The following is a 20,483-nucleotide window of genomic DNA, read 5'->3' on the forward strand; positions in this document are numbered from 1 at the left end:
GGCGGCTCCGCCTGCCCCCACTGGGACTCTGTGGCTTAGGAGCTGATGGACAAATCAGATACTGCCCGCAGCCTGAGGAATAGCGGCCTCATCACGGAGCGTCCCGGTCCGTGGGGCCTCATGTGTAAGTTTTGCCTAAGGCCTCACAAAGCCTAGAGCTGCCTCTGACAATAACCTTGTTGTGGTGGAGCTCCTAAAGGCAGGTATGCCTTGGAGGTGCAACATCACTTAGGCCCCATTTACACAGGCACCAAGGCCCATAGTCTCTAAATGTGCCTGGTTTATGTAGCTTGAGCTGCCAGATGCTACATGCATTTTGGAAGCCCCACACCTGCTAAACTAGACTATGTCCATGCAGCCTCTGTCCCCATAGACTTGAATAGGATGGCTGCATTCAGAATCTGACAACTGTGGCCACAAACACGCCCTGTTCATAGACTACAGACCTTGGTGTCTGTATGACTGAGGCTTTAAAGACCCTCCATCATTATCCCATTAAAGGAGAAGAGAATTGTGCGCTGCATTTCCAGATTTCATAATTTGCCGCGTCACAAATGTTAATGCTCCATTGCGAGCACTAGCTTACAAGACCGACCGCTTCCGGCTCATCCTTGCTTCCGAGCATGCATGTTTGGACTTTCGTCCGACGGACTTGTGTACACACGTTCGGAAAATCCGACAACAGACATTTGTCCGCGGAAAATTTTAAAACCTGCTAGTCAAAATTTGTTGGCGGAAAATCCGACAACAATTGTCAGATGGAGCGTACAAACGGTTGGATTTACCGCCAACAGCCTGTCGTCACACGCTTCCTGACGGAAAGGCCGATTGTGTGTACGAGGCTTGAGTCTATACGCTGAAGCCTACTGTGTCTGATGGCAAATCCAGCTCTACATGCAGATAAAAGATTTTATTCAGGAATCAACATTGAAAATACAAGGAGACATATCAGATGTATGTTGGAGTTCCCAGGACACCATGGTAAGAGGAAGGGAGGGGAGAGAACTAAAGAGAGGGGAGATGATGATGATGATTACAGGACAGAGTTGGATACGGAAGGATCGCCCGGGATATAATTCACTGTGCCGCCTCAAACACATTTTTAGCAATCCCCGAGTTTATCATTTTCATTCTTATTATCCTCGTAAGACTCCAACTTTGGTCCCTCATTTGTACCAGGCAGAGGTACAAACACATGAAGGTGGACATATAAGCCATTTCCAATGTAAACCTGAAAAGATTAGAAAAAAGATGAAAAAAAATGACACCAATAATATATATTTTCGCTGATATTCTAGAAATCATATTGATAAGATATGCAGTATATCAGGAATAACACTTGTGAGATACTCTGGTGGCTACATTGGATTGCAAGCTCCTGACACAAAGCCCATCCTATGGTGCTGAACTGACATGTCTCATGCAATCTTGTATGTGCAGAGCTATGAAAATGTATAATAGTGTGTGACTGTGGTGGGGACATTGGAATCTAAGCTCCTGGGGTGCAATGACTAATATGACTGGCAAAGTGGTCTAAGTACAGCACTGTGGAATATGTCAGAGCTATAAAAATGTATAATAGTGTGTAACTGTGTGGGGGACATTAGAGTGTAAGCTCCTCTGATGCAGCAGCTGTAGGAAAAAACAGAAGAGGGGGAGAGAAAGCACATCTACGTGTGGCAAATCACATTTAGAACACAATATATAAATGTAGCACACCACATGCAGGAGCTGCTGAGTCAGGATCCCCCACTGCTACACGGCCAGACACACAGCATTTCCCTCATGCATTCCAACACCGAAAATAGTCCTTGGCTTGTTTTGGTTATATTTATTAGCAATGGCGTGCCTAGGGGGGGGCCAGAGGGGGCCCTGATCCCCCCAACATTATGCTGTGCCCCACCATGTGCCCCCCCAATTAAATTTTTTTTTTTTACTAAAAGGCAATGTCTAAGAGGGAGAGCGCCCCCAGTCAGCTCCTGCGGGTGATTCCTCCCCCCTCCCTCTGCTCGCTGACACTGCATAATGCGAGCACTCACACAACCACGGCCACCCGATCTGCTCCTTCCCCTGCATTCTCATTGGCAGGGAGAAGAGCGAGTTGCAGGAAGGACTCCACCAGGACTCTCAGTTACTGAAAAAACAGACGGATTTCTCCCGTCCTTAGGACAAGAGAACCAGCCTGTAAATTCCAAGAGATGCCAGACCAGCGCTGTCAATAGCAGGGGCAGGACAGCAAGAGGAGACTGGGGAACCCCACAGTGGCAGAACATCAGGGCCCGGTGGCAAGACAACCTTTGCAACCCTGATAGTTCTCCCACTGCTTTGGACCCTTATATTTTCTTGGTATGCTGGTGACATATATCTCTTGTTTTCTGCCACCCTGGGGGGCCCCAATACAGTAAGAAGGGAGCTCACTGCAGAACATGTGAAAGGGCCCATTGTAGGATTGTAGTAAAGGTCCCCAGGATATATATATATATATATATATATATATATAAAATTGCATTTTATAGTTGCCCCCCTACTTATGTCCCTGTCCTCCCCCTAAATATGAAAGCTGGAGACGCCACTCTTTATTAGGGGTTGTTAACTTGGATGGGATAAGGAATTATGGGATTCTCAACTTGAGTAATGTCCTGAACTATAAACAAAGGGTACAACTTCCTCCTTATTTACACAAAATCCTCGGCTTCCCTCCTCCTGCACAAACTTGGTTCACATGTGCCTCTCCTGCTGATCACTCCAGAGGAACTAACAGTCTTTAGTGTTAATTCAGCAACTGCCCATTACAGGCTGGGAACATCCTGTCCCTTTTGTGGATCAAGTAGCAAAATGTGGAGTGAACAGATTCTCCTGCCCTCCTGTAGACATTGAGCACAGTTGTACTAGCTGCAGAAGATACCAGCCTACCTGGCTGCTTACTTCCCCGGTCCTTCCTGACTGGCACACACTTCCCTGGTCCTCCCTGACTGGCACACACTTATCTTGTCCTTCCTGACTGGCACACTTCTCCAGTCCTTCCTGACTGGCACACACTTCCCCGGTCCTCCCTGACTGGCACACTTCCCCAGTCCTCCCTGACTGGCACACTTCCCCAGTCCTCCCTGACTGGCACACACTTCTCCAGTCCTTCCTGACTGGCACACTTCCCCAGTCCTCCCTCACTGGCACACTTCCCCAGTCCTCCCTGACTGGCACACTTCCCCAGTCCTTCCTGACTGGCACACTTCCCCAGTCCTTCCTGACTGGCACACTTCCCCAGTCCTCCCTCACTGGCACACTTCCCCAGTCCTCCCTGACTGGCACACTTCCCCAGTCCTTCCTGACTGGCACACATCTCCAGTCTTTCCTGACTGGCACACTTCCCCGGTCCTCCCTGACTGGCACACTTCTCCAGTCCTCCCTGACTGGCACACTTCTCCGGTCCTCCCTGACTGGCACACTTCCCCGGTCCTTCCTGACTGGCACACTTTCCCAGTCCTCCCTGACTGGCACACTTCCCCAGTCCTCCCTGACTGGCACACTTCCCCGGTCCTTCCTGACTGGCACACTTCCCCAGTCCTCCCTGACTGGCACACACTTCTCCAGTCCTTCCTGACTGGCACACTTCCCCAGTCCTCCCTCACTGGCACACTTCCCCAGTCCTCCCTGACTGGCACACTTCTCCAGTCCTCCCTGCCTGGCACACTTTTCCAGTCCTCCCTGACTGGCACACACTTTTCCAGTCCTCCCTGACTGGCACACACTTTTCCAGTCCTCCCTGACTGGCACACACTTCCCCAGTCCTTCCTGACTGGCACACACGTCCCCAGTCCTGACTGGTACACACTTCCCCAGTCCTTCCTGACTGGCACACACTTCCCCAGTCCTCTTGACTGGCACACACTTCCACAGTCCGTCCTGACTGGCACACTTCCCCGGTCCGTCCTGACTGGCACACTTCCCCAGTCCTCCATGACTGGCAGACTTCCCCAGTCCTCCCTAACTGGCACACACTTCCCCGGTCTTTCCTGACTGGCACACACTTCCCCAGTCCTCCCTGACTGGCACAGACTTCCCCAGTCCTCCCTGACTGGCACACACTTCCCCAGTCCTTCCTGACTGGCACACATTTCCACAGTCCTTTTCATCACCCTGGATGTTCCTGATCTCATCTGATCTGAGAGACTAAGCAGGGTCAGGCCTGGTTAGTATTTGGATGGGAGACTGTCTAGGAATACCAGGTGCTGTAGTATTAAAGCGGATTCCACCACAAAATACCTAGGCATACCCACTCCACTCCTCCTTAAGACAACATATGTCATTTCTCTCTGTTGGCCAGAAATCACTTCCTTGTGGTCCACAGTGACCGCCATCAGTACATCCTTAGCTGGCTTCTCCTGGTTCCTGTGTTAGTCATTTTACACTGTGCCCTGTTGTACTTTTCCACCAATAGAAGCTCTCCATCCATCCTCTACAAGCATTTCTATTGGGGTCAATAGAAGGATGTCATCTGCTAGACTCTTTGAGTTAACTTTTTTGTTTTTACCTATTACATAATGCATTAGTGTTTGTTTCTCATTTACTGTTTTTTTAATAAATACTACACAGAGTGGCACGCTCTCTCCTTGTTTTGCATTTTTTTGTGTCATCCTGAACTATTCTGGTTTTCTGAGGCCATTCACCAACAGATCAGTTGTGTTCCGCCTACTACATGTCAGTGCATTACATACATTCTTTTTTTCATCACTTTTTTTATTAAAGAGGAAGTAAACTTCCTTTACTGACTTTTACCTATAAGTAAGTCTATAATAAGGCTTACCTATAGGTAGTGTAAATATTTCCTAAATGTGCACCGTTTAGGAGATATTTACATTACATGCAGCCTGTGATGTCACTGGCACATGCGCTCTGAAGGCACAGCCATCCGTGCTGTTCCTTCAGACAGTGACGCTTTCTTCCCCTCTCTTCTGTTTCTTTCATACATGCCCATTGGTAGAAAGTACTTCATAACCCACAAACGTGAAAAGAGCCAGCAATGCTGTATTCCTTTAAAGAGTACTTTATTGGTTACATCAGAGTGACAATAAAATTGCGTTTCGGCAAAAAGGCTTAGTCATAACTACGACTAAGGCTCTTTACCGAAACACGTCAGCTCTACTATTTTATTATCACTCTGTTGTAACCAATAAGGTACTCTTTAAAGGATTACAGCGTTGCCAGCTCTCTGTATTCTGCATTTGTATTCGGCCCCTCTGGGTCAATACTTTGTAGAACTACCTCTTGCTGCAATTACAGCTGCAAGTATTCTTGGGGATGTCTCTACCAGCTTTGCACATCTAGAGAGTGACATTTTTGCCCATTCTTCTTTGCAAAATAGCTCAAGTTCTATCAGATTGGATGGAGAGCGTCTGTGAACAGCAATTTTCAAGTCTTGCCACAGATTCTCAATTGGATTTAGGTCTGCACTTTGACTGGGTCATTCTAACACATGAATATGCTTTGATCTAAACCATTCCATTGTAGCTCTGGCTGTATGTTTGGGGTCGTTGCCCTGCTGGAAGGTGAACCTCCGCCCCAGTCTCAAGTCTTTTGCAGACTCTAACAGGTTATCTTCTAAGATTGCCCTGTATTTGGCTCAATCCATGTTCCCATCAACTCTGACCAGCTTCCCTGTCCCCACTGAAGAAAAGCATCCCCACAACATGATGCTGCCACCACCATGTTTCACGGTGAGGATGGTGTGTTCAGGGTGATGTGCAGTGTTAGTTTTCCGCCACACATAGTGTTTTGCTTTTAGGCCAAAAAGTTCAATTTTGGTCTCATCTGACCAGAGCACCTTCTTCCACATGTTTGCTTCTTGCAAACTACAAACGGGACTTCTTATGGCTTTCTTTCAACAATAGCTTTCTTCTTGCCCCTGTTCCATAAAGGTCAGATTTGTGGAGAACACGACTAATAATTGTCCTATGGACAGATTCTCCCACCTGAGCTGTGGATCTCTGCAGCTCCTTCAGAGTTACCATGGGCCTCTTGGCTCTTCTCTGACGAATGCTCTCCTTGCCCGGCCTATCAGTTTAGGTGGACGGTCATGTCTTGGTAGGTTTGCAGTTGTGCCATACTCTTTCCATTTTCGGATGATGGATTGAACAGAGCTCTGTGAGATGTTCAAAGCTTGGGATATTTTTTTATAACCTAATCCTGCTTTAAAACTTCTCCACAAATGTATCCCTGACCTGTCTGGTGTGTTCCTTGGCTTTCACGATGCTGTTCGTTCGCTAAGGTTCTCTAACAAACCTCTGAGGACTTCACAGAACAGCTGTATTTATACTGAGATTAAATTACACACAGGTGGACTCTATTTACAATATATTTATAATTTTCCTTCACAATTATGTTCCACTTTGTGTTGGTCTATCACATAAAATCCCAATAAAATACATTTACGTTTTTTTGGCTGTGACATGACAAAATGTGGAAAATGTCAAGGGGTATGAATACTTTTTCAAGACACTGTATGTGAAGTGTGGCGGTGCGAGCGGTGGCAAGCAGGCCCTGTGAAAGAGGGGGATTGAGGAGCAGGAGACAGCAGCATATTAATTAGGGGGGTGAGGAGTGGGAACAGCAGTGTGGTATGAGGGGGGAGGAGTGGAGAACAACAATGAGGGACAGGGGGGTGAGGAGTGGGAACAGCAGTGTGGTATGAGGGGTGAGGAGTGGGGAACAACAATGGGGGACAGGGGGGTGAGGAGTGAGAACAGCAGTGTGAGGGGGGAGGAGTAGGGAACAATAATGAGGGACAGAGGAGTGAGGAGTGGGAACAGCAGTGTGGTATGAGGGGGGAGGAGTGGGGTACAACAATGAGGGACAGAGGAGTGAGGAGTGGGGAACCACGGCTTTGGATGGGTGCTCAGGAGCGGGGAGCACATTGTACGATTTATGGGTTAGGAGCATGAGACCACAGTGTTGGATGGAGGGGAGTAGAGCAGGGCTCCACTGCCTGGCATGTGGAATAATGAACAGAGGACCAGAGTGTTGAATTGAGGTTTGAGGAGCAAGAAGAATGGGCAAAAATATCAGTCTCTAGATGTGTAAAGCTGGTAGAGACATCCCCAAAAAGACTTGCAGCTGTAATTGCAATGAAAGGGGGTTCTACAAAGTATTGACTCGGGGGGGGGGGGGGGGCTGAATAAAAATGCACGCCACACTTTTCACATACATATTTGTAAAAATAATTTAAAAACCACTTTTCATTTTCCTTCCACTTGACAATTTTTTGCCATTTTGTGTTGGTCTATCTCTATCACATAAAATCCCAATAAAATACATTTACGCTTTTGGTTGTAACATGACAAAATGTGAAAAAATTCAAGAGGTATGTATACTTTTTCAAGGCACTGTATATCTGCTGTCTTCAGCTTTACACTGTATAATGTATACTGTTTAGAAAGTTCAGATCCTGTTAGGAGATTTCCTCTTCCTGTTCAACACTGCAGTGTAGTCTGGGCATACAGCCAAGACAGCTGATTGGAGGGAAAGCACCCCCCCCCCCCTCTCCTCATAGGTAGAGACTTTCAGAATTGATCGTTGAATAGTTTGTGGCTCTGCTAATCTATTTATAACATCCTCCCCCAACACAAAGGCTGCTTTTATCATTATGTGACTGAGAACTTGTCAGGCTGATAAGAGAAGAACAGAGCAGGAGACAGCTAGGGGACATTTTGGAGAGAGAGATAACAAAACACTGCAGATATACAGGTATGTGCCAAGCTCAGATTCCATGAATCTGGTTTACATCCACTTTAAGATACATTAGGCACCTTGTATGATTTTGTCATGCAACAATTGAACTTTTTAATGTTTGTAATAAAGCTTTGTTAACCCTTTTATGTATGAAAAGTTCTATATCAATATTTTCCTGGGGTATTTATTTAAATTTAAAATCTCTATTTTCTTTACCTATTTATGGTTTGGCTAAAATTCGGGTTGCTAACCCCAGGAAAGTATCATAGATAATATCCAGAGTAACCTCCAAAACTTTGCGGTGAAGTCTTCAAATAAAACCAACATTACCTTCAACAAGTAAATCGTGCCAGCAACAACCTTGGTCTTGACTTTCATTACCGTAAATTCACTGGTTTGTGTCCCGGACTGTGTCTCATACTGACCTCTAACCTGAAAGCAAAAAACAAACTGCATTACCTTCAGGAGAGAAGCCATTTGTTCAGGAGAATCTGAAGAGTCAGAGAATTCTGTAGACGCAGAATCCTTTACGGACTGGGGTCAATCATAAATGATATTATTATTATTATTATTATTATTATAATACAGGATTTATATAGCGCCGACAGTTTACGCAGCGCTTTACAACATTAGGGCAGACAGTACAAGTACAATACAATTCAATACAGGAGGAATCAGAGGGCCCTGCTCATTATACCTTCAAATAAAATATACGGTGAATAGGTATTTTTGAGGGGGATCCCCAGCTGTCTATATATACGTATTACTGCAGCTGGGGAGTTTGTCATTTAGCAATAAGGGCCCAGCATGTCTGCATCAGCGGACATAATTGAAGCAGGATTAACATTGCTGGATGCTGTGATTGATGTGGAACAATTTCTGAGGACAGTAGTAACATCAATTAAGCAGGTAAGTATGTGTGTTTTAATTTAAGGAATTTCTAATTTGGTGTGTGTGTATTTACATTTAACTCTTTACGTGAATGGATAAGGGGTACTAATATTACCCCCTGTACACATTCCCCTGGAAGGGGGCTCCCATATTCCACCACAAGTCCCCCATATTACCCCCACCTCTTTTTTTTTGGGGGGGGGGGGCATCGGAGATCAGGAAGAGGCATTGGTCCCCTCAATATTAGGACAAGGGTACTTTTCAATGAGGGAAGGCTTTGCCAGTCTCCCTGCAAGGTATCCCCCACCCCCCATGTTGAAAGGCATGTGGCCTGGTTTGGTACAGGAAGAGCTTGCTCACAGCCCTCCCTTTCCTGGCCACCTAGGCTGCATGCCTGAGTAGAATCTGGTTGAAATTTTAAGGGGAACCCCCACATTATAGAGGAGCAGTGGCGGCCTGTCCATAGGGGGTGCATGGGTGCTGCACCCCCCCCCCCCCCCTTCTGGACAGTCACAAAAAATAAAAAATAAATAAAACTTTTTTTTTTAAACTGGCTGGCCCTTTAAAAAAAAAAATTGAAAAAAGGTCCATAAGTGCACTGTGTTCGGGCGCCATACACAGTGCACTATGGGAAGTGCTACATCTGTGCAATCATGAGATTGATGATGCGGCGCTCCATTTGCAGGCCTTTAACCCGCCTTGTGTTGCGCGATCCATCGCACCGAGTAGCTTCCGCATTAATATGCATATTATGTGCATTACTACGGCTTTGAGTGACATTCGAGTTATGATGTCACTTCCGCTTTTATCTCCCAGTGTGCCCGAGCAGAGAAAGCATGGGGACTGGGGAGCGGACTCCTCTACTGCCGTGTGACCACTGCCGTGTCACACAGAGAGAAGACATCCTACCCAGCCAGCCAGTGTATGGAACGAAGGAGGCAGAGGAGGTGTCAGGACAGCTGTCTCTAGCCACGGATTGCAGCCTGCTCAGGAAGGAGCCTCATTACCAGAGATATGTAAGTCCTCATCATCAACTGTCTATCTATCTCCCCTCCCACCCAGTGTCTGTTGTCTATCTATCCATCTTCATCCCCATCCCACCCAGTGTCTGTCTATCTATCTGTAGGCCCTATTACGAGCGAGTGACGGGGGGTGGGGGGGGTATGGAGTTGGTTGGGGCTTTGTTTGCGCCCCCCCCAAAAAAATGGAGCACCATCCGACCACTGGAGGAGAGATGTACTTGGTGGCATACTTGGACCGACAACATCATTGTCTTTAAAAAATCAAAGAAAAATGTGAATCCCACCTAATTCCTATGTGTAGTACTTACCCAGTATATAGGGGGGTGTAATCAAAATGTATAATAAACAAAAATACAAAAAAACAAAACAGATGATTCTACACACCCAACTGAGTTAACTACATAATTTATTGCATCAGAAGGCTATACAAAACGTTGCTCGCACAAAAAAAAAGAACCCCCACAATCCCCAAAGCTTCCCAAGAACATCCTAAATACCTCACCCTGTATGGGACAGAAATGCACCACCCCTCATAACAAGCGAGGGGTGGGGGGTGCGGTCCCTGCAGGGAGCTGAGCCCACCCTCTCCAATACAAACACCCCCCTTCAAAATGTCTCTAAGCCAACCTATCAGAGATCCCCAAAACCCATCATTGTCTTTGGCAGAACCCTTGAAGAGCACTTGGAGAAGGTCATGAAGAGATTTCATGATAAGGGGTTGAGGTTGTCCCCTGACCAATGATATTTATATCAGTCTTCTGTTACTTATCTTGGACAAATCATTTCCACTAAAGAATGGCTACAGACCCCAAGAAGTTGGAAGCTGTCCCCTCCTGATCAAGACCAAGCAACGTGACTGACCTGAGGTCATTACTGGGGTTCTGCTCCTATGATCAACAGTTGAAGAGATTTGCCAAGGTAGCCTGACCCCTCAATGGGCTGCTGAGGAGTGAGGGGGAAGAAGGCTCATGATTGCTGATATCAGCCAGTCAAGTCAAAGGGCCCAGGAAATCTCAAGATATCTTACAGGATGAATAGACCGATCAGTGTGAATGAGCATTTAGCCAGCCAGTTTGACCAATGCCTCTGTCCTGACCTACACTGATCCAACTCGACCCTTCAAGTTACATGTTGACACCAGCTGAGATGGGCTAGGTAGGGTATTATATCAGCAGAATTATGGACACCTACGACCTGTTTCCTATGTGAGCCAAAGCCTTACCCTAACTGAAAAGAACTATCCCATGCACAAACTGTAATTCTTTGCTTTGAACTGGGCAGTGGTGGGCAAACTGGAAGGTTGATCAATGTCTGCTTACCGTTTATGCCATATCTGATTATCTGTGATTGACCCGGCTTGTCTGACCCTGCTCCAGTCTTGCTCCATCCTGCTCCATCCAGTACCTGTTGATGCTGTCCTGCATCTGCTGTGCATCCGCACCTGCTGCTGCCACCACCACCTGCTGCTCATGACCCAGCCTGGTCATCTCTCCCTTCAACAAGAGATTCAACAGGCACTCCTAACTCAATGTGCTGTCATGCCCACTGTTGCAACTCCAGTGGTCCCTGAACCAGGGCTGTAAGAGAGGTCTCCTTCTACACGTCAGGCTCTGTTACAAGGTACGTGACATTTCCCAAGCTCTACTGTGACCTCACTCAAGTAAGAGGTGGAGAACTGCCTGCTCTAGAAGAAAGACCTAAGAAAAGATCAAACAGAAGACCCTTTATGCAGTTTGACCCTGAAAGCCTTTAAAGAGGAAGTAAACCCTGGTGGGTGTTACTTCCTCTTTGTTTCCCTGCAAAGGTAAAGCATAATGGGCTACTATGCATTGCATAGTAGCCCATTATGTGACACTTACCTGCAGGAGAAGCCCACGATGTCCCTGTTTTCCTCGCTAGTAGCGAATGTCCATTCTTCGCCCCTCTTCCTTCCGGGGCCGCGAACTCCGGCTCTGTGACTGGCCGGAGTCGCGTGACGTTGCGTGATGTCACTCCCGCGCATGCGCATGGGAGCCGTCTTTAACGGCATGACCCGAGCTAGAAACAGCACAGTGTGCCCTTTCTAACTCCGGTGCCTGCGCAAAAGAAATCGCCCTACAGCGATTTGCAAATATCTCCTAGACCGTGCAGATCTGGGAGATATTTCAAGTGCCTACAGGTAAGCCTTAATCTAGGCTTACCTGTAGGTTAAAGTGGGGATTTACAACCACTTTAAGAGTGAATGCTTAGAGCTCTTGCTAATGAACTCTCCAAAAGAAGCCTGCCTGTTCTACAAAAGATGGGAATGACTATAGCTACATTACATGGTGGTCTACAAAAGGGGGCCTTCAGATGATCCTGAAGACAAGTGGCAATTGTTTCTACCAGAGAAACTAGCTGGCTTGCTTGGTGACCATGGTCATTAGGGCCTGAGAGGACTTTCAAGTTAGTGAGAAACTGGTTCTACTGGGCTTGCATACGCTGCACATGGGGAAAGACTTTGCGCTCCAGAAGCATCTCAATAGACCACCTCCAAAGTCAAGGACCCATGGTTTTGGTGTGCATTGACTTCTTTTGCTTAGACCCCAATTCAAGTGGACAGGAACATTTCTTGGTGGTGAAGACCATTTCACCCATTATGCCTAGTTGTTTCCAACAAAACACCAAACAGAAAAAGCCTTGGTGGAGAAGATCTTTGTTCACTATGGATTGCCCGAACTAATCTCTTCTGATCAGGGAATGGTCTCTGAGAGCTGACTCACCTAGAAACTTCTGGAACTATTGGGCATTCAGAAGTCCAGAATGACCCCCTATCATCCACAAGGGGACTCACAGCCTGAGAGGTTCAACTGCAACCCTCCTGACATGCTTGGGACTCATACAATGAAAGAGAAGCAACACTAGAGTAGGCACATCTCAGCAGTTGTACATGCATATAACAGCACCATGAACGATGCCACAGGTTATTATTTACAAGCTCATGTTTGGGAGAGAAGCTTGCCTGCCTGTTGACTTTTTGAGCTTTTGGCACATCTCTGAATCAGACATTTGTTAAATCCCACAGAGGGTATGGGGATCATCTCAGAAGTAACTGAATACAGCTTATGAAAAAGTCCTGGTTGCATCTGATGTCTGAGGTCAGTGGAACAAAAACATTTGTGCAAAGATGTACTGCAAGGTGCATTGGGGGGGACCCCAAAACACTTTCCTCATGTTGAGGGCATGTGGCCTGGTATGGTTCAGGAGGTGGGGGCTTTTCCTGCGTCCTGCCAGGTTGCATCCTCAGATAATGGTCTGGTAAGGATTTTGGTGTGGACCCCCACGCCATTTTTTTAAAAATCGGGGTTCACCTTAAGAGGGCCCACACCAAATTAAAAAAAAAAACATCCATACCATTTTTTATGTATATTGCCAGGATCCGGCAAAACTTTACCGCCGCAAGCAATTTTGAATGAAATTTTTTCATTTAGAAATGTCATTTTGCTGCGGTACTGTTATAAACATAGGAAAGATGCGCTACTTTATAGGCAGACTAAGGGGACACCCAGGCACGATATTTAAAGGAATATTTCATTGTTATCGTTTCATTTTAAGCATTATTAAAATCACTGCTTCTGAAAAAACGGCCGTTTTAAAAACTTTTTTTGCATTGATCCATGTCCCCTGGGGCAGGACCCGGGTCCCCAAACACTTTTTATGGCAATAACTTGCATAATAGCCTTTAAAATGAGCACTTTTGATTTTTTACAGTCGTGTCCCATAGACTGTGTTTGCATCTTTGCACAAATTTTTTGTCTGTTCGCATGTTCTGGTGCGAACCGAACCGGGGGCTGTTTGGCTCATCCCTACTGAGGACCTGGATCACCTGCCTGTGGCATAGTTGAAGGGTTTCCGGTGGCCACCAGCAGTTGTATCCTTGCAGCCAGCAGATCTCAGTAATGATGCTGGCTACTGAGAAGGTATATAATACCTTCCTTCAATTGCATAAGAGCTTCAGAAAGGACCCTTCCCACAGTCTGGGCATTCTTTTTGGCATACTGGCATATTTCTCAGTTTGTTACTGAGCACCTCTGGCTGTCAGAAGCACTTGCTACCTTCTCCTAGCACAGCAGAAATTGCCTGAATATTGCAAAGATTAAAATCCACAGTGTTGCTTGTAATAACCCGTCCCTTATTCACCAGTCTAGTTCTACCAGGCAGGTAACTGCCTGCTTATTGCACTCAGTGAGCAACCCTATATCTGAGCATACACAATATGATATACTTACATGATCTGCTCTAGTTCTACCAACTGGAGTTGTTGGTACAGCAATTTAAATAGACAGGATTTAGGTGGACTATCTCTTTTCATAGATAACTAAATTGTAAGCTGTGTGGACAGCTTTAGGGACAAGTCGGTCCCAATGAAAAAAATGCATTGCTTGTATGAATGATATTTTATCTCTACAAGTTTACATCAAGACAAAATAATTGTAGTGGAATCAGTGCCAGAACAAGGTCATCTAGAGCCCAGGGCGAACGTGCCGAATTGCACCCCCCCCCCAGATATATGATCATTATGTGTCAGCAAAAATCCCCCCCACCCCCCAAAAAAATTTGAGCGCTACTCTGCATGCTTAGCTCAAATCCCCTCATAACACATATGCTCCCAGCACAACCTCCCCCCACCCAAAAAAAAAACAATTCCCCCTTACTAGCATAAATCCTCTACCCCTCAAATTTCACCCCCAAACACAAATCCCGTCCCCCTATTCTAAGACCCACCTCCCATCACAAATTCCCCTCCCTTAATCCCCCCATCCTAGCAAAAATCCCCCCCCCCCCTTATTTATTCTCCTAGCACAAATACCGCACAATCTTCCCTTTCCCCAATTTCCCCTCCTAGAACGATTCTTATCCTCTTATCCAAATTACCCCCAACACATATCACCCCTCCCATCTCCTTTTGGTGCCCCCGAACCTCACATAATACCACAGTGCCCAGGGTAGCCTCCCCTCCTGCCCACCCCTTGTCCTGGCCCTGAGTGGAATGCAAATGTCTCTCTACTGGCCAATCTACATCATGTTTGTATATTTAATAAAGTCTCAGAAATATGTAACAGCAAACGTTCAGAGATAAAGAAGTTATATTCAAAATGAAACGTTATGCAAAACACAAAATTCATGGTTGTGTAAAATACTTTGTGGTTTCCATTTACATTTTAGGGATCCAAGAAGCTTTTCTAAATAAAAGGGACTTCTGTGTGTAATATACATGGGCAGTCATTGCTAATTGTATTGTTTCTTCCCTTGTAAATTTTAGGTGAGCTCTGGGATTAATTCAAAACCTCTAGTCCATGTGTGCTCAACCTGTGGCCCTCCAGCTGTTGCAGAACTACAAGTCCCATCATGCCTTTGCCTGTGGGAGTCATGCTTGTACTTGTCAGCCTTGCAATGGGACTTGCAATGCCTCATGGGACTTGTAGTTCCGCAACAGCTAGAGGTTCCACAGGTTGAGCACCCTTGCTCTAGTCAATAAAAATACATTATAGTTCCCCGTAGGATTGTTACCCCGACCGTTTACCTGGTTAGCAACATCTTGATCTTCAGGAGTAGCTGGCCTCTCATCACTACAGCCCCCGGGTACACTCATTTTTGTACGGTGTTCAACAGACTAACAACATCAGACAATACACGGGCTTATATACAGTATATGTGAGGGCTATACCATTCCACAGAGACGACAGGGGTGTCTGTCTAGTAATGAGAACACTCTGCTGATGACGTGCCATGTGCAAGAGAAAACTTTTACTTGACTTTGGAAATGACATGAGACAGAAGCAACAAGGTCTTTGCCCAGAAAATTATTTTTTCCCCCAATCGGTGGAATGGTACAAGCTGCGGATTCCTGGAGGGGAATTAGAGGGGCGGCACTCAGATCTGTGCACTAAGCAAGTTGGATACAGTCCAAGAAGATTCAGGAATATTTACATAATAATTTGGCATAATTCCACTTCAATAGGTGTGACTATATAATTACATATTCCCACACAATGTGAAACTGAATATTTATATGGTTATACAGGATTTGTATAGCGCCAACCGATGGTGTACCAATGGGGGGGGGTCCCCCGTAGGTGCCACACATTTAAGGGGTGACAGCCCGGAGGGGGGGGGGGGGCAGGCTGAATAGAGGACTGCAACTGAGTTGGCCCTGAGCAATATTGAGTTGGCCCACTTTTTGTTTTTTGTAGCTATAACAGCTTCAACTCTTATGGGAAGGCCATCCACAAAGTTTAAGAGTGTGTCTACGGGAATGTTTGACCATTCTTCCAAAAGCGCATTTGTGAGGTCAGGCACTGATGTTGGACGAGAAGGCCTGGCTCGCATTCTCTGCTTTAATTCGTCCCAAAAGTGTTCTATTGGATGAGGTCAGAACTCTGTGCAGGCCAGTCAAGTTCCTCCACCCCAAACTCGCTCATCCATGTCTTTACGGACCTTGCTTTGTGCACTGGTCCAAATCATTTGGTGGTAGGGGGATTATGGTGTGGGGTGGTTTTTCAGGGGTTGGGCTTGGCCCCTTAGTTTGAGTGAAGGGAGCTGGTAAGGCGTCAGCATACCAAAACATTTTGTACAATTTCATGCTCCCTTCCTGTTCCAACATGACTGCGCACCAGTGCACAAAGCAAGGCCCATAAAGACCTGGATGAGTGAGTTTGGGGTGGAGGAAATTGACTGGCCTGCACAGAGTCCTGACCTCAGCCCAATAGAACACCTTTGGGGTGAATTAGAGCGGAGACTGCAATCCAGGCCTTCTCGTCCAACATCAGTGCCTGGCCTCACAAATGCGCTTCTGGAAGAATGGTCAAACATTCCCATAGACACACTCCTAAACCTTGTGGACGGCCTTCACAGAAAAGTTGAAGCTGTTATAGCTACAAAAAAGTGGGCCAACTCAATATTGAACCCTGCGGACTAATGCCGCGTACACACGGTCGGATTTTCTGACGGGAAATGTTCGATGGGAGCTTGTTGTCGGAAACTCCGACCGTGCGTTGGCTCCAGCAGACATTTTTTGTCGGAATTTCCGACAAACCAAATTTGAGATCTGGATCATAAATTTTCCGACAACAAAATCTGTTCTCGTAAATTCCGATTGTGTGTAGACAATTCCGACGCACAAGTTCCACGCATGCTCTGAATCAATTACGAGACGGAAGCGCTTGGTCTGGTAAAACTAACATTCGTAATGGTGATAGCACATTCGTCACGCTGCAAATTTTAAAATCTTTTAATGCAGCGCATTCTCTTCTTCTTTATAATGCTAGAAGAATGACGTTGTTTTGCTGCTGATATTCACACAGAGTTCTGACAACCTGATTTCTTTATTATTTTTCGTGATTTCATGAATAATTTTTTTTTTTTATCCAAATCACCTATTTTTTTTTTTTTATAGTGATCTCCATATTGTTTTTTTTTTTTTTTTTTGTTTTGTGTCAAGTTACCACAACACCATTATTATCTTGTATTTTTTAACCTCAAGGAGGTTGGTGTTGGTGTTCCTTGTTAATTTGAACATTGTATTTTTGAAATGTACCTGCCTACTCACAAACAAAATAAAGAGGGAGGCAACACTGGAGAAACTGGTGAAATTTGCAAAGCCTTTGTACCCCAGGGCAGACATCAATTATTTTACAGTCAAAATTGGTGGCCTGAGGAGTCCTTATAATAGAGAGCACAATCCGGTCCAGGACTACAAGAGATCAGGAACAGCAGCAGATGACATATATGTCCCCAGGCTGTGGTCTTACAACAGCCTGGGTCTTTTGTCAGACCAGACTGAACCCAGGTCATCACTCTCTTGTCTTCCTTCCACACTTCCTTCCATGCTTGCTTCCAGGCTGTGGCTCTGGTGTTGGAGTTGTGGCAGGAGGTGGAGGAGGAGGAGGATGGTTGAACTCACAAACGTGGCTTTGGCTTGTGAGTTCGTCCCTCAACCCCTTATTTAGGGCTTGTAAGATAACTTCCTCACATAAGAGGCGTTGGCCCTCCTCCATTTCCTGCATTTTGCAGGCTGTCATGTAGGCATAGTCGTCTTGATTATTGGGGGGGTTCTGAGGGCCGCAGTAGCTTTCCGAAATAGGCCAAGTGCTGCCTCCTCCTGGTCACTCCTCTTCCTGGGACTTTTTTTTGGAAGATGGAGGGACCTGGGATTTGGGCAGGCTACTGGGCCCGGCCACCTCCTGACTGCCACTTACCCCCACCACCTCCTGACTGCCACTTACCACCACCACCTCCTGGCTGCCACTTACCCCTGCCACCTCCTGGCTGCCACTTTCCACGGCCTCCTCCTGGTTGAGACTTTCCTGTGTATGAAAAAGGGACATAGTTTTAGTTATTGTTTCATCAATTACACACAATTTTCAGCTCATGACTGTTGCAAATTGAATGTTAATAAATAGAAAAGACTATCATTCTGACCCCAGCATTTTTCATTCTTGTCCCAATCATTTGTGGCCACTACTGTCTATTGATATGTAAAACACTTTGTAAAATCAGAAATTACTGATCCATAATAACATCTATTTAACATCATTAATGATTTGACTAGAAATATGTTGAACAATGCTATACCTGGCTCAAGCTGGGCTCCTCCACTTCTTCCTGGCTGGAAGGCCCAGGTTGGATGTCGGAAGCCTCAGCTGAGGTGGAAGGAAGCCTTGAAGGAAGAGTGGAGAGTGCTGGCTTGGGTTCACTTTGGTCTGTCAGAAAATGCAGTCTGCCATAGTACCAAAGCCTGGGTACATAAATGTCATCTGCTGCAGCTCCTGATCTCTGGGAATCCTGGACCTTCTTGTGCTCCCTATTATAAGTGCTCCTCATGCCACCAATTAGGGCCTTCAAATAGTTGATGGTTGCCGTGGGGATCACCGGCTTCACAAATTCCAGCAATTAATCCAGCTCTGCCTTCCTCTTTGATTTATTGTTATAAAAGGGGTGGTTTACCTGCCACAGACAGGGCAGCTCCCTGTACATTTTAAGGAATATGGGGATAAAGTCCTCATCATTGAATAGATCCATTTTCTCTGCAAGACACAACACAAGACAAACCCTAATGTCAGGCTAAACTCTCCTAATCTTGTCCCCATAAGGGCCTCAATCTAGAAGCAGTAAAGGCCACTGATGCACCAAGTTAAACTTGTACCTTCGTTAGAACGATCGGCGCTTCCGCTACACCTTCCTCCGCTCACAGATCGTACGTATGACGCACGCGTGTTACGCTTTATATACACTGCGCATGCGTGAAACTCCGCCTACCCCTGACGTTCTTTCTAATCTATTCCCCACCCGTTGTCTTTCAGCGCAGTGGGAGAGCACATGGCGGAGAAAGAGCAAGTGCATGCAGACAGCAGCAACGACAAAAGGCCCGAGCCACGAACGTCCCGATCCCGGAGGAGATTTAAGGACTCAAATATGTCCTTTATAGAGATGGTGGAGATGGTGGACATCTTGAAGAGGGCTGACTATTATGGGAAGCATGGACCTTACCCAAACCCAAATGTTAGAAAGGCCAAGATCATGACTAAAGTTATGAAAAGTCTGCACAGGAATTTTGGGGTACGATGATCCAAGGATCAATTGAGGAAATGATGGTCAGACCTGAAATTGAGGGAGCAGAATCAGTACAGAAAGATCAAGAGAGTTCTTCAAAAAAGTAAGTAGTTGTCGTGTGTGCCTATTATTATAATTAGTTGCATGCTGCTCCATGTGCTTTTCTTTGCTGTTGTACAGTTTAAAATGGCAATTTTCAGGTTCGTGGGCACAGTAATCGTTCGTAGTAAACATCGTTCGTTCGCCCACTAATACAATGTTTTTGGCAGATCCAGGTTAACGACATTTGTTCAGGCCTATTTGTATATAAAGAAGTTTATGACATTGTTGTCTAGATGGGTTTGTACTAGAATGAAATGCAAACTAGATTCAGTGTAAGGAGAGGACACTCAGTAGCTGTTTACACATCTGGACGCAGGAGCACTAGTGAGGGACACCAGAACAAACTTTTTAGGGTGTCCCACACAGGTGCTCCAGTGGATACTAGGGGTGTCTCCATGTGTGAAAATTGTACAAAAAAAGTAAGTATTCCAGCTTTATAAAGGGAAACAAATAATGTCTTCAGCTTGGAACTCTGCCAAAAAAGACAATTGTACGACACTTCCAAGCAATGTTTCATATTACTATTTCTGGCCTCAAATATCTGTGTGCTAAGTATACCTATTTTTTACTCACATAGGGGAGAAAAGACTCGGGACATCTGAGGACACCAGGGACCCCCCACCTCCAAAAGAAAAGCAAATCCCTACACCACAACCAGAAGATGTGGAGGAAGGAGAGGTTTATGAAGTGGGCGAAATAGTGACCACAACAGGTGAGTGTCTGAGACCACAGCTTCAGGTAATAGATGGATGCCTGCATCAGGGAGATAATGGTGTGCAATCGGGATTTACAGAAGATCGAGGAAGACACCAATGAAGTGGAAAAAAGACTCAAAAACATCATTGATGTTTTAGGCAGAATATAAAACACCCCGAAATTCTTCTAGTTTGTTTGTATTTTTATTATTATCACACATTTTAAATATTTTTTAGAAAGCCAAATTTTGAAGATGCACACAGTGTGTCAACATGTGCTATCTGCCATCACGGGATATCAAGGGGGTGCAACCCCTTGCTCGCAACTAAAGTAGATGAGAGGAAGGGGTTGCACCTCCGAAACACGTCCATTGATCCCCCATGACGGGAGATAGCACATGTTGACATTAGGCATGGGAAAAGGAGGGAAATCCCCATTTTGACTCTCAATTTGTGTGCATCTTCAAAATTTGGTTTT

At 45.8% G+C, this 20,483-nt stretch overlaps 1 protein-coding gene across 1 annotated transcript; it reads right to left on the reverse strand.

Moving 5' to 3' along the window:
• Window positions 1-895: 895 nt before the first annotated feature.
• Window positions 896-15,330, reverse strand: LOC141129418 (cystatin-A-like). Its single transcript, XM_073617440.1, has 3 exons — window positions 15,181-15,330; window positions 8,056-8,157; window positions 896-1,231 (listed from the first exon to the last, which is right to left on the reverse strand). The coding sequence occupies exons 1-3, from the start codon at window positions 15,247-15,249 to the stop codon at window positions 1,103-1,105; spliced, it is 300 nt and encodes a 99-aa protein (XP_073473541.1). The 5' UTR covers window positions 15,250-15,330; the 3' UTR covers window positions 896-1,102.
• Between the last annotated feature and the right edge of the window lie 5,153 nt (window positions 15,331-20,483).

Source organism: Aquarana catesbeiana, linkage group LG02 (genome assembly GCF_042186555.1).
Source record: "Aquarana catesbeiana isolate 2022-GZ linkage group LG02, ASM4218655v1, whole genome shotgun sequence".
Lineage (NCBI taxonomy): Eukaryota > Metazoa > Chordata > Amphibia > Anura > Ranidae > Aquarana > Aquarana catesbeiana.